The sequence below is a fragment of the Opisthorchis viverrini genome, assembly GCF_000715545.1.
Source record: "Opisthorchis viverrini unplaced genomic scaffold opera_v5_365, whole genome shotgun sequence".
Taxonomy (NCBI): domain Eukaryota; kingdom Metazoa; phylum Platyhelminthes; class Trematoda; order Opisthorchiida; family Opisthorchiidae; genus Opisthorchis; species Opisthorchis viverrini.
In genome coordinates this window covers 452,232-477,036 of record NW_008752028.1, presented here as the reverse complement: position 1 = coordinate 477,036, position 24,805 = coordinate 452,232, and the positions used below count along the sequence as shown (strand labels likewise).

At 45.1% G+C, this 24,805-nt stretch overlaps 1 protein-coding gene across 1 annotated transcript in view; it reads right to left on the bottom strand.

Annotated features, from left to right (window-relative positions):
- T265_15158 (hypothetical protein) overlaps positions 1-24,805 on the bottom strand; it is a gene marked incomplete at both ends in the record, with an annotated part of 51,357 nt that overhangs the window by 20,068 nt on the left and 6,484 nt on the right. Inside the window, 5 exons of the mRNA XM_009176842.1 lie at positions 4,513-4,732; positions 13,193-13,234; positions 13,430-13,578; positions 19,947-20,065; positions 23,588-23,657. Of these exons, the coding sequence (XP_009175106.1) occupies positions 4,513-4,732; positions 13,193-13,234; positions 13,430-13,578; positions 19,947-20,065; positions 23,588-23,657 (600 nt within the window). The remainder of the gene's footprint in view (positions 1-4,512; positions 4,733-13,192; positions 13,235-13,429; positions 13,579-19,946; positions 20,066-23,587; positions 23,658-24,805) is intronic.

The window sequence follows — 24,805 nt, the reverse complement described above, 5'->3', positions numbered from 1 at the left end:
AATACTTGCGCCTTCTCCGCCTCTTCGAACATGAGAACGATGTCGTCTGCATATTCCAGATCGACAAGGTTTTCTTCACTGGCTATTTGAACACCAGGGTTTTGAAGACCCTCCAGCGTTCGTCTCAGTATTTCATCGATCACAAAGTTAGAAAGGAATGGAGAGAGCGGGAATTCCTGACGGACACCGCATTGTGTGCGGAAGCTTTTGGAGAGCTCTCTGTACTCTCTCACTCGTCCGGAAGTCTGAGAATACAAAGAACGTATTATGTTTACAAACTTCCGGGACATTCCTTGGTGGGCAAGCGTCTCAAGAAGAACAGACCGGTACCAGTTATTATAATCAATCGTCTTCCAAACTTAACTTTATCGCGACCGCAGCTGAACCACCCAAATATGTTAGCACTACTTCTCGGACCGAGTACCTTGAATTTCGCTTCGCCAGGCTTGTACTTGCAATTGGCAGGTGAGGATGCTGGCAAATGCCAGCAGGTCCCGAGTCATAAAAGAGAGATAGGGCACTATTGCTTCACACAATAGAGGCCGTGATCTGCTCGACATGTTGACCGGTGTGAGTGTGGACAGGCTTTTGCCGAATAACACAATATGGTACAGACCGCACGGTCAGCAAGATGGGGACAGACTAACAGTCGATCCGATGTTCCCTCGTAAACATCACGATCGAACACCCATTGAACATCCAAGTAGGGCGATATTAAAATTTTGGTGGGCCGAAATAAACCAGGTATAGCTGTCCTCGGTGAACTAACTAGCATGCTGAAGTGCGAAGACCCATGTGTTAAAATAGGAGTGGAGATGTATGTAAAAATAGTGCCACAATTGTTTGACCGAGACAGAAGATTTAGGGTGCACACTAAGTAGCCGTGACTTGTCTTCGATGTAGAACCTCATTGTTCCAAAATAAATTAGCGAGACAAGAAAGTCACCGAAGTCGGTGCAACTTTGGAGCTTGACCGATTAGAAACTCTGGAAATCCAGCTATGAAACAAAGTACAGTGATTCAAGCCGATACATGTTCATTTGCCAAGGGGAGTGTGGGACAAACATGCACTGGATGCAATGGCTTAAACAGTCGATTGGCGTCGGACTGTTTATTTTTCACGGGTAATATTTCGATCGAAACCTAGACTTCAGGCGTTATTAGGCAATCTGTCATGACGCACAAGCCCCAACTTTATCGGCAGAAGGCATCATGCGCTGATATTGACTGATCGAATCTACAGACATTCCCCAGTTTGATTTAGCCATCGAAACAATAAGCCTGGTCTTAATTCAACTGCCATGCAGTTGATCCATCCACTGCAATCACACAGCCAATCCTACTGAAACCTTTTAAATTCTAGGTAATCACCGGAACTATATGCCGAGACGACATCTATCCGGTTGAACGAAAACGAAAACAAGCCAAAACAGACCCCGATTATCCTATAATACTTCACAGAGAACATCGCCCAACCTAGTTTCAAGTAATTCTCTCTTCCTCGTTTTAATGTTCCTTCCGATTATTAACTGCTTGCATCACAAATGCTCGAGAAACACAAAAAACGATACCTTTATTGAATCTAACCTCACAGCTCGAAAATATCTCACCAACGTGTATGCCTATTGATTTTCTCCGTCGCGGCGTTCGTACCTACCATTCCCTTTGCCACACTGGCCATTTGGCCCGATAGCTTGTGTCACTCCAAGTTATTCATTCGCGTTCGTGCTCCGTCTGGCCGACCTGCCCTGCATCACCCTGCCCTGACACTCCTGTTATCCTACCAAAGGTCAGTGAAACGATAAGTGAAAAAGACGGCTTATTAATTCATTCAGAAAATCGTCGACTGGAAAGATGGACAATCGCTTCGAAGAACAATTTAGTTAGCCTCCTGCGACACAACCTCTGGATGGAGTGCGTCAGGGCGGATGGAACCTAAACGTAAATCGCCCGTCATAAGAAGAAATGAAGCTCAAAATATCCGTACTTAGACATGAGAAGGCACCAGGAACAGACGGTCTTTACTCAGTCCCGTTCAAAGAAGGCGAAGAATCCCTGGTGACTCATCAAACAAAGCTTAATGGTGCGATATGGAACGAAGAGAAAGTACCTATAGAATTAGGCATGTCGACAGTTATTTCTGTCTTCAAAAAGGGTACGCGGACGATATGTGAAAACCACCGTGGAATCAGCTTGATAGGCTGCGTATAGACGGTCCTATTAATTCATTCAAAAAATCGTCGACTGGAAAGATGGACAATCGCTTCGAAGAACAATTTAGTTAGCCTCCTGCGACACAACCTCTGGATGGAGTGCGTCAGGGCGGATGGAACCTAAACGTAAATCGCCCGTCATAAGAAGAAATGAAGCTCAAAATATCCGTACTTAGACATGAGAAGGCACCAGGAACAGACGGTCTTTACTCAGTCCCGTTCAAAGAAGGCGAAGAATCCCTGGTGACTCATCAAACAAAGCTTAATGGTGCGATATGGAACGAAGAGAAAGTACCTATAGAATTAGGCATGTCGACAGTTATTTCTGTCTTCAAAAAGGGTACGCGGACGATATGTGAAAACCACCGTGGAATCAGCTTGATAGGCTGTGTATAGACGGTCCTCTCTGGTCTTATCCTTCGCACAACCGCGTGTACGGTGTGAGAGGTCAAACAATGACTTGGCAGCGAAATATGAAAGCCATTACCGGCAGACTCAGCTGCGCTGGTCATTGCCGTCTCTCTGGATGGCTACCCCGAGACGGGACACATCATTAGTTAGACATTGTCAGACATGGCCCAGTCGCGCCCTCAGTGGCGGTCATGCATCCAAACTATTTCCTTCTGTGCAAAGCTCCCCGGTCAATCTCCCTGATTGAAAGTCGATTGATAACCCTGTATTTAAGCATCAATATCAGCTCCCGCCTTCAATGCGCGGCTGCATGCCCCGTCTACCCCAATCATCGGGTGGCAGCTAGAACCATTTAACGGTAAGCACGCGGTTCTACAGCAGCAACAAGTATCACAAGGCTGATTTCGGAGAGGAAGATCGTAACTTGCAAAACCAAGTGACATTTTCGTCCACCCATATCTAGTGTGTGGACCTTTAAAATTTGCTGTACCGGTTAGTGAGACCTGTGAAATTGTTGTTGGCCTCATGAGCACAGCTTGCGTTAGAATGACGATGAACAATACCTTATTCCACAAATTTTTGAGTGACTACTTATTGGTGAGGCTCAAAGACTTACAGATGTCAAGTTAATTTGAAACACGTAGGGTTCCAGTGAGGAGTGCCATTGAAGTTGACTTACGGGAGGTGAACTAAGCTGCCAACCCGTAAACAAGGCCCCTTGAGAAACTCGTGATACGGCGACGCTTGTCCAAGAGAATGACATCTTGATGGTTTTATCGTGTAGAGCTGACTAACCAGATCGGTTCATCGGAAAGTGAAGTATAAGCAACGAGATAATCGGTATAAGGCGATGAGTGCAAACCTGTTTTCATGCAACCGCTTCAAAATAGTGACAATGCCAGTTCAGTAGTACTTAAAGTTCTTGCACTGGCCGCAAACCGAATAACTTGCGCTGTTCAAAGCATCATAGTTCTCCGAAAAACAATTTTCAGCGCCTTTGATCAAAGACAGTGGTCTCGGTCTAATAAGTCTCAAGATTTTTTGCAAGTGTATGGGGTGAAGTGGTAGTTACAATGGAGTGAGAGAGCGGTACTTACGAGTCCGAACAAACGAGCATTTATTTGCCTTTTGGTGTCCTGAGCGTGATTCACACATACAGGGCTCCATCAAACTGTGAATTGCTCGCAAAACTAGCCAGCTATGCACGTGACTTGTCTGTTTTGTGTCTCAGTTACACTAACAATTGGATGCTATTGTTTCTAAAACGTCTTCCCCAGGTGCATACTCGCAGGAAATTTCGCTTCTGATGTCCCAAGATCGGCTGCGCTAGACTGAACATCTCTGGCAGACGGCACACTAAAACCTTTGGGTAAGCATGCGGTAGGCGACCCGAAACGTCACAGCATTTGTAGCCCGTTCAATGCCTGCTCGCTTTACGACGTACTTATCCTAGCGACTAGCCAATAAACATCAAGCCAGAATGCTTCGAAATGATAAAAACTGCTTGGCTCTAATTGGACGGCAGGTCTACAATCCGCCGAAGTACCAACATTCAGTAAGCTCTCGCATGGCAGAAATGGGGGCAAGTGAGCCCCTATTTTCCATAGGATAGTGAACCGTTGATCTCCACAAAACAACACCAGCAAACGACTGAGGAGGCACCCTAAAATATAAGATAGAAAGACAGATTGACTGCAGTGGATTGAGAGTCCGATCGCTGCAGCAGTCCCAGTTAAGCTCTTTTACCAAGCCTGAGGGAAGTGACACGGGGAACTGTGTTTTCACTGTTGGTGGACCATTATCATTCGAAACAAGTATTGCAGTCAGGAATTTGGAAAAAGAATCTGAGCGGTTGTACAACATAGTTGAAGGGACAACAATGACTGACCGACTGGACTCGTCTTCAGAGTCGAAAAAGCTGGTTGATTCCACGTCAGAGCTGAGCATTGACTGGGGAGTTTCATAAGTTCCATTGCCCGTCGGTGGACCACAAGTTCCGTAAATCCGATGGTGTCGATGCCGACCCCCGCTTCCACCACCTGTCGATCCGTAGTGTCCGTTGTGATGGCCACATGGGGCAGTTCCACGAGATAAGTGCAGTCTACCACCTAGAAAGAAAACAACTATAATGAGGGTCTATTGGTGCTTACATCCAACGGGTTACCAAAAAAAGGAATTTTCTGATACAAGGGCAACATGTACATAGGTGAGTCTGATCCCCTTTGATGAGGTATCCCGCCATCGGTCTGCAGCACGGAATCAAAAATACAGCGGTACCAACAACAAAACCAAAACACGGGTGCGGTAGCTCCATCCAAGGGCGACTTCGGAAAGACTAGACAATTTGTATTCCAGAATAAAAACTTGAGATATTGTGAGGTTGCGGAGTGCCCAAAAACCCGGAAGAGGTGCCAAAAAAAGGGACCACCTGGTCGCTACCTTGAGATCTCATCCCTGAGCTAATTAGTAGAGCAGACGTAAGAACAGTGGGTTAGGTTATCTTCCGCGTGTCATACATAAAGAGCCAATTAGTCAAAGTGGGCATCATATTTCGGATAGACAAAAAGCATCAACAAACCAAAGGAAGAGGAACAAGGAAGAAGAAAGACAAATTTCAGGTTCCTGGCAATGACAACTGACTGCTAATCGTACGGCGGTGGGACTGCTCATGAGCCGTGGGAGGCAGGCACCGACTCTTAACAGCAAATGTACCCATTCTGACTGACACCGAAAGATTCGCATAACAGTCATGTGATCTGATATCACTAGCTAGTCTGTAAGGGGAGGACGACACCCTCAGGTTGGCTTTCTGGTGGACTTCCGTGTCATACCTCAATGGAAGGCTTTGGCTTTCCAATGAGGCGGCTATCAATCCATAGGTAAACTTTAGGGGATGATTTAGGTGGCCTATAACGTGGATTACGTCATTGAGAATGGAAAGTAAAAAGGACCATAACCGGACAAATGATGAAAATGTGCAGACATCAAGTCGGGCGTGGCCATGTAGCCCAGCCATCAGAAAACAAAACAAAACAGGGCATTGCGAAAACAGCACTAATTTGCTCATGGAGATATTATGTATGACAACAAAAGGGTTGGCTTTTTCTTCACATCTGATGTGAAAGTGTAAATTTGACCTTGACTTTTGTGATTATTCTATATGCAATCGGACAATAGACATAGGGATTTAGAAGATAGAAAATGGGAGATGACAAATATTCTGTCGTCAACAAAACAAACATGTTAATCCCACTGAAAATAGCATTGTTCCGCGGTCAATAAACAATGCTATTTACTTTCTTGTAATGGCGTAGTGAACATTCAAAAGGCACGTTGCTATCGCTGCGGTAGTCTGGCGTAACCACGAGCAACGAGCGTTACGAACCGGTATATGGAAACAGCTGGGTGGAAACAATAGCGACTGGAAGACAGAGGACGCAGCCCTTACTTGCGCGATCCGAAAGTGTTGTGAACCAATTAGGAAAGTCACATACCTCTATCAGTGTCATTGTGTTTTGCAACTCTTTTTTTCGAAGCAAAGCTTAGGAGAATATACAAGCATTACCTCTCTACATGAGGTGAGCACAAAGCGCAGGAAGGAGTTGGAACAAGTATCTGATGCTGCCAAAGTGGCCAGGCGCACTTATTAGACTATGAACGCATTGTACAACCATTATGGGGCCGAATGAAAACATTATCCTCATTAAAGACAGGCACCAGTGGACAAATCCGTTAAGCAAGGGATTAAAGGATGGAGGGTTTGAGCCACATGCCTGGCCCAAGCACTTCGTCTAAACCAGCTGCAATGGCATAATGGTTGGAACAGCGTGTCCAATTCGTATTCCATGGGGATGCCAATGTTAGCATACAGAAGACGGCGCAGCCGGTGACAGTTGACATCGGAAAGACGAAGAGCAATACTTAAGAAATCGGTCTGCACCAGGCGGGATCAGAGGCACACAACGTCCAATTCGTCTCAAATAAAACGAAAATTTCGTGAGCCAACGCCACATAGGTAATGGCGATAATCGGACAACTAGGGTGCGCAGTACCCAACCTCGCATCGTATGTGATTCGTGAAAAATCGTTCAGCTGTATCACCCTTTCTGTGCCTAACCGCTAGGCTGCCCAAGCCTAGGTAGGGGAAGTCGAGAGTCAGAGGTCGGGTTCGAACCACGGACATCCTAGTCCGTAAGTTTGCGCTCTAACCACAGAGCCATTCTTCGTGAAACATTTAACTAACTGGTGGATAAGGCTACCAAATAGTTTCTTAGATTAAGTGAGCCCTGATCCGTCAGACACGACGATGAATCAATGAGGCATGTCACATTGTTACAAAAAAGTCGGGGGATTTTGTTTTCCACGCAACATCTGTGTGGATCTTGCAACCAACCAGGGGTAGATTATCCGACGGTAAAGACTAATCGGTGTTGTCTAACAGTTGCTTATATATAATCCCACGTTGAAGTACATAGCAATGGTGTACGAGACAATGGGTGCAGGGTTCCGCTGCGACGTAGTCAGTAGGACGACGCTTGATTTTGTTATATGGCACGTTAAAAAGCTTCAGATCCACAGGCTACCACTGCGTTCGAATCTTCATATGTCGCACCCAAAATTGCTAGAATACTGAGCGCTAACTTTGAGTATTTTCAGTTCCCATCAGTTTCAAATTGGTTCACAGAGCCACACGGACATCTGGGGTTAAAGTAGTAGAGAGTAGTAGTTAGATACTACAAATTAAAGGTTGTTCTTCACCATTTGGCAGCAGCTTCGCAATTGAAGGTTTCTAAACAGCGTCACGAATAACACCCATTTCAGCTCTCACAGGACACACAAAACAAGACTGGGAAAGCACAAATCGGTACAAGGATACGTAGACCCAGAGAATTCATCCTGCAAATCTATGCTGAAAACCTGAGAAGCACTGTACCGTGTGCAACACAACAGGAACACGCCAGACAACGAACTCCACCACCCACACTTTATCTAATAATTCCAAACCTAGTGAACGGAGTGATTTGATTTCGATCAGGTGGATCTAACCTGCTAAGTTGTTTGTATCAGATGTTGCAACCTAGAGCAGTCTACTGAACACAGTTCAGTACAAAAGTTTTGTCAGGTCAAGTGGATAAGTAGCCAGGATGACCGGGATACGAAGACCCAATGAGATCCCCCTTAACTAACAGATTTAAACGGTGCTGAAAATTAGTTCTTGTTGGTTAACGTGGTGCGTGCTACTCTCTGATATAAGGGTTCTCAAATGGTCGTTCTCCCGCCCGCAAAATCATACGAACGCCTTTAGAGAGAAGAAATCGGTTTTCATTTTCACATCAGTTGGTTATTTACGGGTAATTTACCTTGAAAAAGTTCCGATGATTCACGACTGCACAAGCGTTAATTGGGACTACTCAATCAAGATAAATGTCTTCTGTCGCAAAGTTACTTACACCCAAAACTAAAGCGAACTTTACTTTGGCTGAGTGATCTTTGGCATTGGAGGACACTGCGGGAAATGCTAAGTAAAAAGGAAAACTTTTCTGATCAACTTGGCCAAGAAGCTTACGTTACAGCGGAGCGAAAGCACAGGTCACCTCCCTGCAGCTTTAGGTTAGCGAAATTATATTTACTAATACCACGCGTAGGTGCTCGAGACTAGTTTTACCGGCATCTGTGAATGAATGCCTGTCTCGTACACTACTGTGAAGCAGTTCACGCAGCGTCAAACATCTGTTCTTCGCAGGTGAAACAAGAGGAGCGAAGGAATACCAGCAATGTCAAGAAGGATGTTCATTCCAGAGAATAATTGCCACTGGAGCACTATTGCGCACGCAGCTAGCTCGTTAGGTTGGGCTGTGTATTCGGCGTGTGAGCAGTGTTTTCAGGCAACCGCTAACGGGCCACCGCGTAGTTTTATAAAGACAAGTTCCCACACTTATGGGACAGGATTGATGCTTTCATACAGTGAATAACAAGAGGTTCAGAGTCCAAATTCACTTCGGGCAGATACATTCGTATGAGACAAAATGGTACATCTACTGCACTAAGCTGAATAGGTCAGGTCAATTCAGAAAACTGCTTTGTCATGACGACCGCTGTTTTCATGGACTCGCAAATCCATTCCTGAAAGAGGCCTAAAACATCTATTATAGCATGCCTACCTACACGGATCACAAATTTAAAAGCGATTTTGTTACCCAGAAAAATGACAAAAGGCACTTATGAAACTTATCTACAAGATATCCTGTTTCTTAAATATTCTTGTGGGTTTCCCTTGGGTCATACTGGACAAATTCCCATTACTACATCGGGTTTACAGTTGATATACAGAAATTCATAGGAATCAAAGATGGGGGGAGCTAAACAACATTCTTCTGAGATGGAACTCTGTGCTTTCGTTGGTAACTAGAAGGTAGAATCACTGAAAAAGCGCAAACTCAAGCCTAAACAAACCATTATTGATTACGATAATTGATCGTGTCACGCACACTTGCGAATGTGCCCCACTCCGGTGATCCTACCAAGATGGTAGGGGATAAAAGGAAACAAGTCGCAGTAAATAGAGGATGACCGAATCAGTCTAAGCAAGTTGTTAGAAGTTGAGCAATAGGAGTGGCGTGACTGTCGTCCAGCTGTAGCACCCTTTCGGTGTCTAGCTGCCATGCCACACGAAGGAGGCACGAGGGCTGGGATACTGCCAGACAGGGGAAATCGAGAGTCAGAGGTTGGATACGAACCACGGACCTTCCAGTCAGTAAATTCGCCCTCTAACCACTACTACTACTACTGATAATTAATAAATTAGCAAAACGTTACCTGTTATATTCATGCACTACTTGGGTTAAGGGTAAAGTGCATACCTCTATACACTGACATTCCTAGGTGTGAAAGACCCTTTATCACTCAAAAAGTCCCGAGTCAAATAACTGATGGAAGGATGAACAGTCCCTGTCGCTTTCTTTGCGATATGGTTGATAGATAATATTTTAAAGTGCGCTAAACGCTTCCACCTTTTACTGTGTTCGCTTTTCGGAACGACGATTCCCACTGACAATTTCAATTTCCTGATGTATTTAATTGAAACTCATCAAATATAAACTAAAGGAAACCCGGGGACTGCGCCTACCTGATGAGCCCCAAGAAGGGCGAAACCGGTCGTGGGCTGTCGATGGATTTTCAGCAACCTTATGAGTAGGACATTACATAGATATACATGTATCGCGATATCTCGAATATCGTAGCGGGTGAAACATGAGGCGACCTGGTGCAGCACATTCAGTTGCCTGAGAACATCATAAACGAGAGATTCAGCTGGGTTCCAGGTGAGTCTCTCGAAAAACCAAATTAGTTTGCAAATGAGTGTATATTCGCTAACTAAAGGATTTATTTTACCGAATAATCTCCAGTGTATTGAGAAGTCCTAAAGATTTCCCATGATTTAAGTTTATGGGGAGCAGCTGAGCGTCACGTTCAGAAGCACAGTTGCTTTGGGCTATATTAGTTGCATCAGGCCATTCAAAGCAGATCGGCAACCTCTCATTTAAATGCGAAATGAGGCTTGCATTTTAAACTTGTCCCCACAGAAAAAATCTCGATTAAATTCATACCACACACGAAATTACCGAGAGGATGCGAATCTCTTATTGCAGATCTCCGCGGAGTGCCATAAATGACAGACTTAAGAAAACTTCGTTTTAGTCAGACTTGTGGTCGAAGTAATTAAGTTTCATAATCTATTGATAGAAACGATGGAAAATCTTGATCCGTCTCAGGACGTTTGGAAACGCTTCCCTATGTATGTCATTTCTGGCAGTATTGTTTATATTTTGGTAGTTAACCTCGTGAGTGGACATTCGGATGTTCGGTGAAGTAAATTTCATGTGTTTCCGTGGTATTAAACTATTCCGTCTCCCATTGTCGATTGATTTTTTTCGATAAATTAAAAGTAGCATTAGAGTGGGGGCAAGTTGCTGTCTGACCTTAACCATTGAAAAAATATATATACTCGTTTTGAGGTCAAGTATGCTGAGTGACATGACAGCCATGGGAGGAACAAACAACAATGCAAACAAATGACTACCGTTATTTCGCTCGTTTTACAGACACCGAGCACGCAACTGTGGTATTGCATACCCTTGCCTGATATCAGCCCGGTATCTGAACACGTAGAGGTGAGTCACCGTTGAACCCCCTGTCCCGTCCCAAAACCGGTGTATGCACAGTCAGACACATGATTCTTCACATCAAAACAGTCAGGTGGCTCCTTATCGTCCGATAACACATAAGTTTCACGTGGATATACCAACGGCGCAGCTGTACTGGTCTGTTGCTGTCGTTGGAGAGGTTACATCACAACACCACCGTCAATCCACAGCGCTATTCTTATCGGCACATTTGTCGCTATCATGCATAAGGGCTGACACGTTGCACACGTCTAGACAGAAGCAGCCAAGATGCTAGGTCCGCGGTTATTAAGTAATTCCAGGCAGTAGAAACACTTCGCAAGTCCACAAAACAGTCGGACATCCATAATGTACCGAGATAATGGTAGTTGGAGTGCGCTATCGTGTGGACAATTCTTCCTGATCTGCTTGCGTTTACAGGGTTTCTGAAGTGTATCTCACAACTCCAACCTGGCTGATTGTTGGAAATTTCGCCCAGGTGCGATTCATTTGGTCCGATTTACCTCATCTGATTGGTTCGTTGGATATCTTCATTTAGTAGTTCTGTACCTTCATTTCGGGTGGCCCTTTGCGTTTACTATGTCTTGCGTTTCAATCTACCTTTCTACCATTTGACTAATCAACTGGATACAATCTATATTTCCTCGTTTGGTTGGCCCACTCTCAAGTTCTGTTGCGCTGTGGTTAGGGTTTCGGGAATCTGACTGGTTCATGTGACACTTGCGCAATTTCTTGTCCAATCGTCAGTGTTGTTCTGAGCTATTGATCTGATTCCAGTTAGCGGCTTGTTTTCCCCTTTAAGTTTCCCGTATTGTTGGCATTTCCTATTGGTCCTTTCTCTGTTTTTTTTTTTTCGTGCGGCTGTGTTAGATAATTCTGGAGCTCATATGCCTTCAGAGGACGTTAGATTGTGTCAATCCGAATATTATACTTGTTGATGAATTTTCTTCGCATCCCATCTTCGTTGTCGATTGAGCCAGTATGTAGCGTTGATATATGGAATTATACTCCCTTATATCAAAAACACGTATGAAATGACTGCAAACATCTTACGACGGTAGCCTAAAGGCCCACGAACACACTTCGGAAAGTACAACAAAAACGAAAATCCATCAATCGACCAATCAATCAAACTGTAGGTTACGAGAAAAGCCAACATTAGATAAAGTTCGATGCAAAGGTACAAACAGGAAAGAGGTTATTTATAAGACTAAACGAGAAGCAAGTTGGCGTTAAGGGACACGACCGGCTTTCGCTGGACTACGTGCATGGAAAGCAAGAAGAACAGAGACCAACTCCATAGACGGGCCCAAACAACAACGAAGGAACGTGAATTTATGGTGTGGTACTTAATGTAAAAAAATCCATCAACCAACGTATTGGGGTCGGCCTAATTTATCGAATTCTGAGGAAAAACAAGCTCGGAATCATGTAGCACATAACCGCACAAGAAACAAAGAAAAACAAACAAAGGGGTAACAGAAAGCACCCGGAAAACGCAAAACGCAAAGAGGGAAATAAGCCGTGAGCAGGATTCGGATCGACCATTTAGAAAGACAAACAGTGCAAACGAACGAACAAGACATTTCACAAAAGCGCCATATCAGCCAGTCAGAATTCTGGATTTGCACTCAGACCCACTTTCAAGGGATTGCACCAACGAGCAGAAACAACGCCTGTACTCCGAGATCAAAATCGGAGATATTCGGAAGGTAACCGAAGTAAAATTCGCACAGGTTGTACTGAGGTAACGTATGAAATCCCGGACCTCAGCTTCAAGATACTAGTGTTTTTCCCATCGGGCCTAGTCGAGTATGGACAAAACATAGACTCCGAGTTACAAGGTAGTACAAGTGGTGAACGTGAATGGAAATTTATGCAGTTTGATACTTTGGTACTTCGGTTTGTTCATCTTGGAATGTGTCATGAGATGTGACAGAATCAACTTGTCACCATAAAATGCCGAGGAACCACGAGGTTCTGAAGCCAAATGAGTTTTTACGAGAGATCTTCGAGCTGGCCAAGCGTGGACATTCCTTTTGGGCTTATTTGGAGCATCTTGCAGAAGTATTGGATAAAACTGCGAAACTGAAGCCATGAGAACTAGCGCCAACCAGAGACTTCGGTTCCCTATCTCTGAACCGATACCACAGTACACTGGTTTGGACAACCATATGACATGCGATAGAAAGGTGAGAAACGCCATCAAAGGCCTATAATAGCTCATTTCGGTTCTGTATGACATCGCTCCGGCGAAGAACGGAGAACGAAAATGTGAAAATCCATGGAGTAGCACTTGTTTGCGGAATGTGACTGAATAGTTGTGAACATGCGGAATAAGGACACTGGTGAGTGGCAAAAGAACACAAGAGCGACCGAACGAACCTGATTTGTAGTTGTGAAAACTTCTGAGTGGAGCAATTCGATCTAGAAGAAACGTGAAAGAGATAAACATAAACCAATGAGCGATGTAAAAAAGTAGTGTGAACTCAGGAAAAATCCGGTCACATTGCTGTGAAAAATGGCAATATAGTTGGTTCAGATTTGTACTTTTCCAATACATATATGAGAAAAGGGAACCGGGAAGTGAACGGTGGACACGCATAAAAGGTTCATACTAACCTTGACCAGCACTGTGAACCGACTCGTTATCCGGATCAGCGCTTTGAAGTGCATTCCCACATGTGCTCAGACTGGCCGAGGTGGAATCCGCTGGGGCTGCCGTTGTATGGTTGTGTTGGGCTGGTTTCGTCGTACTGTGGGCGTCATCCCTGGAGTCAGATGTATAAAAGCATGTACATTAGACAGGGATACGAAGGGAAAAACAACTAACTGGACAACGAATGCTTTTCTTAAAATCGTTCAGCTGTAGCACCATTTCGGTGCCTAGCTGCCATGCAACCCGAAGGAAGCACGAGGGCTGGGATACTGCCAGGTTGCCCAAGCCTAGACAGAGGAAGTCGAGAGACAGAGGTCGGATGCGAACCACGGACCTTCCGGTCAGTAAATTCGCGCTCTGACCACTTGGACCATCTCGGTCCTTATCTTTCGATTCGATTTTTTCTTAAAATCGAATCAATTTCAAGTTCACGGAAGGCTTCCCTGAGCGTATTGGATGAGATTATAATCCGACAGACCAAATACTTCAAGGTCTGTCTAGTCACTTGTGAGATAAACGCGTCAATGTCTCCGGGCCAGAGGATAATTCCCGTCAACACTGGATGGGATTCGTGCAGAGCGAAAATACCAGCAATGCTCGTATCTCATAGTCTCCCGTACCGCCTGTATCATTACTTATCTTACAGGGTACGGTTTCAGTATCTCAGTAGTATCCATAAGTTGATTGTAGGTTTTGTGAATAATCGTGTGCCATTGTCCGTCTTCATAGCTTGTCGTTGGCACAAGCGGCCTTGGCAAGCTTCTGAAGGATCTCTGTCACGAAGAATCTTCTTCGATAGGCAAACAGCCTGCTGGATTGTATTCGAGTCCGATAGAACAAGACGCCTTCCATCAAGGCCCTAAATTTGTTTCAAACACTGGTTGACGAGGAGTTCAAAGTACCTTTAAAAATTCATTCGAAGCGTTACCCTCCCCCCAATCATAAGGACCGGAACGCCTGAAAAACGAAGCACACGCAAAAGCAGTGTAGACAGGCGAGGCGACTAAAACCAACCTTACAAGTACAGAGGTCATACCAGACAACCATCCCTCGAATTCAATCGATACGCTGAAACAGTCCACTTGACAGGCAGTGTCTGCCAAAATGGACACCATCATTTGTCGATAGAGTGGATTTCCAGACAAATATTATGACTGTGATCGCAAATGGATCATATTGGACAACTCATCCGAATGATGCCGTCTACGACAAGAAGTGACGGCCTCTCTAGGAACGGTACTAAATATGGAGACTTTAACGCATCGAAGGATGCAATCACCTGGAGTTCTACCTCCATAAAGCAACAGGGTCTGGATTTTAAGGTTACCGGGGTGTGCAATACTTTATTAGACTTTCGAAATCAGTTGGATATCGGATAATGATGTCCAGACTATATGTGAAAAATAGGCCGAATGCTCATTTCGTTTACCTGGAGTACGCGGACGGTAACGCTTTGCTGTGGGACAACCTGAAAAGCCTCAGTCCTGCACTGAACGAGAAACAGGAATACGCCACTAAGCTCGAACCATGATAAACGTATCTGAGACAAAAGGTCCCTTCGAATGATTGAGCAATCCGAAACCAACGCCCGCTCTGGAAGACACCCATATCGAGACGGCACATGTATTGAAAATACCCCGTTTAGCACCGCTTGCTGAACAGTCAAGCGAAGGATCAAGCGGGTACTGGCATCAGCGAAGACTGTAATGGTTGGACACGCATACTGCAATGCGGATGGCAAAATTGTGAAGGAGGTCCTCAATCCGATCGATTAATCTGCAGACTAGTAGCTAATTAAGCAAGTATAATGTCGCGCAAGGCCTGAGCACGCTCAGTCCGCCTTAGGAGACTACACATCCGCTGAATTGCATTCAAAAACGCAACCGTGCATTTTTCTCCTACTATCGGTCATGCTCCGACCGTCGCTTCATGGGCGGGATGTCAGCATGAACCTTACTGTCCACGTCAGATTTTTTTACTCATTCTGCTACTGTTACTGTCTTACAAACCAACATGTGGCACAGCGACTACACGCTACGCCAAAGACCATGTATGCACGTGTGTGTATGTGTGCGACCTAAAGGGTGTTGTCCAAGGACGGCGGCAAAAAAGAAGACCAGTGAACATTACAGGGACCAAGGTAGGTGTCTTTGTCAAACTGACAAAGATTATATCGATCGACCGAGAATTGAAACAGCTGGAGAAGGCGGAATGATGTTCAAGCTGAAAAAAGGTTCTTGTAGGATCATATCACTTATCAAACAGAGTCAAAATGGAACGGATAGGGAAGAATGTATTGTGATAAGAGTTCTTGAGGAATAGGTGAGAACGTGAGTCATCCAAGATTGACTCAGTAGGTCAACCAGAAAGAAATATCGACCTTCGACAGATGCACTAATTTGCATATAAAATTGGTTTTCACGGGAGGCTCAATTGAATCTCTCGTTTATGTTGTTCTTCAACTGAATGTGCAGCACAAAGGCCACTCATGTTTCAGCAGGTACGATATTCCAGATATCTCAGCATATTTTCAGAAAGGGAAATACTCACAAGGTTGCTGAAAACTCTTCGACCACCCATGACCGGTTTCGCCCTTCTTGGGGTTCATCAGGTAGACACAGTCCCCGAATCTCCGTCAGCTTTATGTTATGCTTGAACCCTAATTAGAGAGATTTCGACGCATGCACTCATTTGCATATCAGTTTGTTTTTACGCGAGACTCCACTGAACCTCTCACTTACGATTTTATTTGTTTTACTAAGTTCCGGTCAAAGCAGACCAGGTAAATCTATTCTACCTTTCCGGCGCTAGATATTACTGAGATGGATTGAAAAGATGGATGGGTGGATGGATGGATGGAATGAATGAATGAATGAATGAATGAATGAATGGAAAGAATTCTCAATAAAGTGATTTCCACAAGTTCTACAGGTTGGAAATCGCCTAACGAGAGTGTATGTTAATTAGAGGACACAAAACACGACCTAAAAGTTTATAGTCTTCACCTGCACTTCAGTGCAGGATAGTTCGATCCACGGTTATTTAACCGAACCAGCTCGTAGGTCCCGCACGTTTCAAAGGATGCTCGAAGCAGTACGACGGAAAGGGGCGCAATTCAAAACCCTGGAGCGATATATATTGCGAGTGCAAAAAAGACTGAAGATAGGATAAACGCACTTGGTAATTTACGGATTTCCATCGCGATAATGCATGATCGGAGGGCGAATTCCTTCAAGTAGCGAATGAAAACTATGCATTCCTTGGAGTAAGCAGCGTCGATTCTGGCCGGGCTTCATCCCAAGGGAAATGCAGAGCAAGTACTACCAATACGATTTCTGAGATTTCCCACCTCTAGTGAAGTAACCGCATTTTCTTGGGCAGTTCGAAATTTCGTGCCTTGAAAAGTGATTTTTTCCCATAGAAAAGCCAAGAAGTTTGTTATCTAACAAACAATGCATAGAACCTTCTTTCCAATGGCCAGACAGTAATTCCAAATTTGAGTTATGGGGCACGAACCGACAAACATACCCGTGAGTTTTGAGTTGTTCGAAGCAAGATCACCCCAGTCCAGCGATGGCTTCCAATTTCCAAATCAAAAACACATTTCCATGGCTCGGCACTTGTCTGACTTAAGATCCTATTGTCAGCAGTCAGCTCAGATTCCATCTGTATGAAGAATGTGTGAGTAGGTACAGCAACGACAGTATCCCAAAAACCCTTTGATTGTTGAATTACTGACAAGTTAATTTCCTGATATCTGAATTAAGATTTTCCGCGCGTTTCTTTCATATTGGTTTATATATATATATACGTTGGTTGGGACATGTGTTGCGTATGCCGAACCATCTTTTGCTGAAGAGAGTGCTGTTTTCCATGCCCAACTCAGAGTGGCGTAAACAGAGAGGTGGCCAATCCCTGACTTGGCAGAGAAGTACGAAGGAGATCACGAAACGCTTGGGTGCTGTCGGTGCTACTCGCCTTCCAGGATGGGGACCGCGTGATTCTCATTCTGCCTGGTTGGAGACAATACAAGATATGGCTGCCAACCGATGTGAGTGGCGTTCTTGTTGTCAGTTTCTATCCAGATCGCCTGAGTGAATGTCTGGAGGTATAGGCACCTCGGAATGATTGTGTTAAGCCAGCACTAAGTCCCTCCCCGTCCACCTTTACTCTTTTCTTTACAATAAGGCTTTCAAATAAGTCATGGTTGTACGGCAGTGAAGCATCGGCGTTGAACACTGATGTCATGCTGTCGATGATGATGATCACTCCTCTAAAAGTTTCGTCTTTTCTTCTGCGTGAGGAGTGGTTGGACTAGTATCGTAGCTGGGGATTCGTGCGCTCGCTCTGCGTTGCTCATAGCAATTGACCGTCCCGTTGACACGTAACATAATCATAGCGAGGAAGGTATAAGAAGGAAACCATATCTTTCACATGATCGGGGATTCGAAGGCGGAAACCACGAAGGAATTGCAGGCATTAGACTGAGACCTTTTTCCATAAAAGGCACGCCACTGAGTCGGATATCAGTAAATGAAAAATAAGGAGACTTGTATTTTTTAGAGAAACAGCCGATTTAATTGTAATGGTGCTCGGTACCCACATTTCACGTTATATGATATTCCTGTGGATTTGCACGTCCAAACAGAAAGCGCCCGGTCTCGGGTAGGCATGTTTGAAATTTGAAGACCCTAGGATGAGGGAGTGGTAATTTGTAGAATACGCTGTGGTCGTGGTAGCATAAGGCGCAATATTTATGGTTTGTTTTTCTAATGAGATCAGACGTGAACTCAAGTTAACCTCAAAGCACGTCTACATAACAGCTCAGCTAGGTTTGATACTGATCACCAGAGGCCTTGCTCTGCAATACGCGCAAGACTACCTTTCAAGTAGGTCAGTAGCTTCGGAAACGCTCAGAGTGACGGGACAGAGACAAGTCCAACAGGATGCTCAAACAATGAAGGCAGTACGGGGTAATTCGGCTTTGTCCCGACTAAAATATGCATTACAAAAGATGAGAATGAACTTAACGTTGATTTGGACGACCTGGTAACCGATAGTCGGGTTGAGTCATTATACAGGACTATTCGAACTGATTATCTCACATAGTCAACAACATCGATTCATAACGACTGCTGAAAAATAACGCACCTGTTGTTGTACGCTTTTTGTCGCGAGACTGAGGTTTGCAACTAATGAAGCATGCTGGAATTGAATTTACCAGTCACGCGACCGAAATGAGGTACATGTCAACCAATCGACAGCACACACACACACACACACACCAAGTGTCAGTTTAACCAAGGCAGGGAAACGAAGATCGATAGTCATGATATAAGTAGGTAAGTAAGGTTCTGAGCGCAGTCCCGAGCACAGTCCTTGCCTTGGTTCCTTCCATTCCGACGAATTTACTTGCATCCAAAAACACAGAGTCCCTATCGATCTCAGAAGTTGGGTTTAGTCCAAAACCACTGAGGACTCTTAGAACTAATTCCCTTCTTTCTTTTAATTCCTTACCACATATTTCTTTTTCTATGGCTGCACAGATCGACAGCAACACACACACACACACACCAAGTGTCAGTTTAACCAAGGCAGGGAAACGAAGATCGATAGTCATGATATAAGTAGGTAAGTAAGGTTCTGAGCGCAGTCCCGAGCACAGTCCTTGCCTTGGTTCCTTCCATTCCGACGAATTTACTTGCATCCAAAAACACAGAGTCCCTATCGATCTCAGAAGTTGGGTTTAGTCCAAAACCACTGAGGACTCTTAGAACTAATTCCCTTCTTTCTTTTAATTCCTTACCACATATTTCTTTTTCTATGGCTGCACAGCGACTTAGCACTAGCGGTAGTAACGCTGACGATTATGCTGACCTGTCAGAAAAATTCCCAAATGAGCCTATACTGCCGTCAATTTAATCAAATTTATCAGTTTTGTTGGGGTTGGCTGAATTTATATCGACTTTACAGAACGAGTTGAGTAATAGGTGCCTAGCTGCCATGCCACCCGAAGGCTGCACGAGGGCTGAGATACTGCCAGATTTCCCAAGCCTAAACAAGGGGAGTGGAGGGGCGGAGATCGGGTTCGAACCACGGACCTCCCGGTCAGTAAATTAGCGCTCTAACCACTTGAGCCATCTCGCCCAAACGAGTCGAGTGCGAACATTGAGTTGGGAATTGACTATCACCGACTACCCTTCACAGGATACGAGTCTGCCGAACATTTCTGACCAACAGTTACACGGTCTTCCTAATTGAAACAATGCCCTGTCTTTTCGCTAGCATTGGTATTCAAATTCTTCACTTAAGTGGATGCAACCAACTTACCCAACATGGTGAATAATAAACCGATACGAGCTACTAAAACCCCCCAGCAGTAACAAAGTTCAAGTGAATACACTTCACCTGAGCAAAGCGGACAATACCACACACACTGAGTCAGAAGTTCAGGGTGGTGAAATTTGGTGCAACACTCACCGTAGTCCATGGCCCGTAGAATCCGGCCCGCCAATCGTGATTTTATTGCGGTGGAATGCCTCGTCTTTCGGTTCAGTTGTCCCAGAATCGGATATTGTGCTACTGTCCGTGGTAACCAGCTAAAAATTAAAAGTGAGACAAATGAATATGTGTATGGTCCTAGAATTTGCATAGTCTATGCGCACAAAAGCATCAATAGATATATCATATGTAATCAGCTGATAATGGATTTCGCCAGTCGTCTGGAGGGAATCAGAAAACCAGATTTGGCCCGTTGGATGCAGTTTCGACCCTGAGAGGAGTGCTTTGTGTGCATGCTGATAGGCAGATAATGGGGATGGATGAATTCCCAACCCACGCGTGAAGGACTTGCAGAATGGCAAATCAACTTTGGTAAAAAGTCGTGCATCATGCAAGTGCTTTTCCAAAAATCAGAGGGCTGTAGAGAAGTGAGAAAACTCGTCAGCATGACTCAGATGGCACGCTCTATGGAATACGTAGAAGACAGGTAGGTGGCGTCTGATACACAAAAGCCTACTGATCACAATTGTGTGCTGTCACTGACTTCGAACACACAAATGCTCCGCTTTCCAAGGAGATACAATGAGAGGATTTCCCTTTTCAACTTCCACTTCATCATCGGCAGCATGACATCAGTGTTCAACGCCGATGCTTCACTGCCGTACAACCATGGTTTATTTGAAAGCCTTATTGTAAAGAAAAGAGTAAAGGTGGACGGGGAGGGACTTAGTGCTAGCTTACCACAGTCATTCCGAGGTGCCTATACCTCCAGACATTCACTCAGGCGATCTGGATAGAAACTGACAACAAGAATGCCACTGACATCGATCGGCAGCCATATCTTGTAGTGTCTCCAATCAGACACAGTGAGGATCACACGGTCCCCATCCTGGAAGGCGAGTAGCACCGACTGCACCCAAGCGTTTCGTGCAACCATGGTTTATTTGAAAGCCTTATTGTAAAGAAAAGAGTAAAGGTGGACGGGGAGGGACTTAGTGCTAGCTTACCACAGTCATTCCGAGGTGCCTATACCTCCAGACATTCACTCAGGCGATCTGGATAGAAACTGACAACAAGAATGCCACTGACATCGATCGGCAGCCATATCTTGTAGTGTCTCCAATCAGACACAGTGAGGGTTGGCCACCTCTCTGTTTACGCCACTCTGAGTTGGGCATGGAAAACAGCATTCTCTTCGGCAAAAGATGGTTCGGCATACGCAACACATGTCGCAACCAACGTAGCTTCTGGTGCTGGACACAGTATTCAATGGAAGTACCCGTTGCACAAACGAAAACGCGCTTCCTAACTGCCTCGTTACGGATTCGCCGACACCAACCCACACCAGCTATGGTTCTGCTTCTAAGAAACCGACACCCTGGTTTCCAAAAAGGCATGATTACAATGGTTGAAAAGTGACTGGAATGAGGATGTGGGAAAGACCAGATCGATTTGTACACCGGGTAAAGTGAAGCGGTTTTTGTATTATTTAACAGCCGTTTCTCCTAACCGCTCACTAGCGATCATTACGGCTGGGGATAATGTTGTGATAGGCAGCCATATTTTTTGGTCCACTGATAGAATTATTTCCGATCTGGGTCACTGAACCTTCCGCATATCGTGGTTGAATGGCGGTAAAAGTAACTGTAGCTGAAATCCGATAAACGCGAAACTGGAGTCCAGAATAATTAGTCACTCTGGAGCCAGGAATGGAGAACTATTCAAAAGTTATGAAAATAAACAAATCAACTGTCGCCTATGATTCCTAGGTGGAAATCGAATTAACATGGGGGTCAGATACATAAGGTGAGCTCTGAGAGCGGAGTGTCAAGCAGGCAATCCAGAGCATTTAAAACGTGGTCTTATTGAACCATGCAAACAATATTAAATAATCTAAATAATTCTGCCTCGCAGTTCGGCATGCGCTTCACACCTGCAAAGTGTATAGTGCTACTGCTAGACTGGGTGGGCTCCAACCTTAGCCTCATGCTTGCGGATGAACCGATTAGGTAGTAGACAAAGTTGTTTACCTGGGCAGCTGTATCAGTCCCGGTGGTCTCGCGAAAGATGATATTTCTATCCGGATTGGGAAGGCCAGAGCAGCTTTTGTGAACCTACATCACCTGTAGCGTAGGCGTGACATCAGCTTCTCTGTCAAGGGTCGAGTTTATAATGCTGCGGTGCGCTCCATATTACTATATGGATAAGAAACCTGGCCGCTGCGCGCCGAGGACGTCAAAAGACTTTCAGTGTTTGACCATCGATGTCTTCGGAGCATTACCCGATGCTGGTGGGAACACCGGATCAGCAATTCTGAAGTTCGTCGAATGGTATTTGGGAGAAATAACTCACTCTCGTTAGATGAACTGACCACACTGCACAGGTTGCGCTGGCTTGGCCACGTGCTGCGTATGCCAGTCGACCGACTTCCTCGAAGGGCTATTTTCGCACAACCGCGCGAAGGGTGGAAGAGAGTCAGAGGCGGTCAACCAATGACTTGGCAGCGAAGTATGAAAGCCATTACCAGCAAACTCAGCTGCGCTGGTAATTGCCGTCTTCCTGGATGGGGACCCCGAGACGGGACACATCAATGGCTGGAGACATTGTTAGATATGGCCCAGTCGCGCCCTCAATGGCGGTCGTGCATCCAAGCTATTGCCTTCAATGCATAGCTCCTTTTCCAACCCCCTCACTACTTGACAGCCCACTGACAGTGCTGGATTTATGCACCAATTTATCAGCTCCCGCCTGCAATGCGCAGCTACCTACCCCCTCCCCCAAACCATCGGTGAACGAAACTGCGGCCGCTACAACCACTGTACGACGAGTACGCGGTTATTACAGCTGACAATGATGATGATGATGATCGTACACAACTTTTTTCAAATAGCAGACGGATCGAATCTTGTCGGCAGCTCACTGCCGACTCTAGCTGACTCCACATCGGCCAACAAGTCTTCAAATTTTAACCACTTTTTTCTAATCACGTTTTTTTCTTGAAAAGGAGTTTTACCAATATTCACTTAACGATACTGAAAACACGAAATTTTGGCATAAATGGATGGAACCGGCACGAAGGGATTTTTTTCGGAAAGTAAAGGAATAAGGACCGCAAAAGAAATAATCAATGGCGAATAAATGATTCAAAACGCGTCAGTTACTGGAGATCGTGGGTGACAGGCGGCACCGAACTCGCGGTGTACTACCTCTTGAGCCACAAGTCCGCTAACTGCACAACTGTTCGTACTTCATAAATAATGTGGCTAATGTAAAGACAGACGCAGCCTGTCAAGCTGAACCAGTGGAAGAATGGTTCAGCTGTAGCAACCCTTCAGTGCCTAACTGCCATACCACAGAAGAAAGCACGAGGACTGGGATACCCCCAGGTTGCCAAACCCTCGACAGGAGAAGCCGAGAGGCAGAGGTCGGGTTCGAATCACGGACCTTGCAGTCAGTAAATTCGCGCTCTAACCACTGAGCCATCTCGCCCTTATTGAACCAGTAACTTATAAAGATATAAGTACAGCGGGAAACCACATAGATTCACCGGTTTCAATCAGATGAAGTGGAGTGCGTAGGCACTCTATTTGGACAGTATTTTAGGAAAACTGAAAACATACCCAAGAAACCACACGACCATTGAAGCAAGGCAGGACTGCATTGTCATCGAATATCTCTTCCTTGACCACTCTGATAAGGGGAGGGATCGAAAAAAGGACGGTAAAATTTCATGAATACGATATTGGTATCGCTGAGTAGGGAATAAAATGAAGACAACTAAAAAATTCCTAAAGTGGTTCCAAAATTGATGGGAAACGTGATAATTGAATGAACACTAATAATAATAGCAATAACATTAGCTCAGATTTCGGTGCCTAGCTGCCACACCACCCGAAGGAAGCATGCGGGCTTAGATGCTGTCAGGTCGCGCGGGTCTAGACAGGAGCAATCGGGATGCTGACCTCCCGGTCAGTTCTGACGGCAGAGCAACAGATAAAGTCAATGCACTTATACCAAGGGCCAATTTCTGCCAATTATGGCATCAGAAATGCATGCCGCTGAGGGCCAGAGGATGTGTGCATCAGACAACGATGCAGGGCTGTATTGTTGTACGGCTGTGAGGCTCGACTACTCCAAGTGGAAGACTTGAGACATCTTCAGATCTTTGGTCACCAATGGTTCAAAACTGGTAGTTGATCAGATGGCAGTCGATCTGTTCGCCGAGCTTGGAGATTGGCTTGCAAACGTTTTGTCCCCAGTCAAGGAGACATCATCAGTGCATAGTTGAATTGGTGCTTCCTCCATGCTTAGCTGCGTTTATCTAGTTTTTGAAGAGTATCTAATATCCTATCGGGTGATTGGCTAGTTGTTATATACCTTCTGTTGCATTATTGTATGACCGACCGTGATTTTCGCTGCGTTGTGTTCTGTGTGCCCCTTATTCCATTAATCTTTTGGATGGCTGCTTTGGGGTGCTTCAGGTCTGTTGGCAGTTGGTTTGTTTCCGGTTTGTGTTTCGTTGTGGCCTCCCTTGAATCTGGTTGGTTGCGACGGCGGCTTCTACTTTGGTAGTTTCCTTGCTTCAGCCTGATTGTTCGTTTTTTTAATTTACAACTGGGGAGAGTCGGTGATAGTGCCCATTTTCGAAAAAGAGCCTCGTAGTGAGTGTGGCAACCATAGAGCTTGACCCAGATCGTAGCGAGACTATTGGTGGTACTTGTGCTTCGTCGCCTTACGGTGGCTCGTGAGACACCGATTTGAGCACCAAGCGGGATTCCGGCCTGATAGGGATTCCGCACGAAGAGATTGGACCTTACCATGGTGTGGCGGTTGGTTTG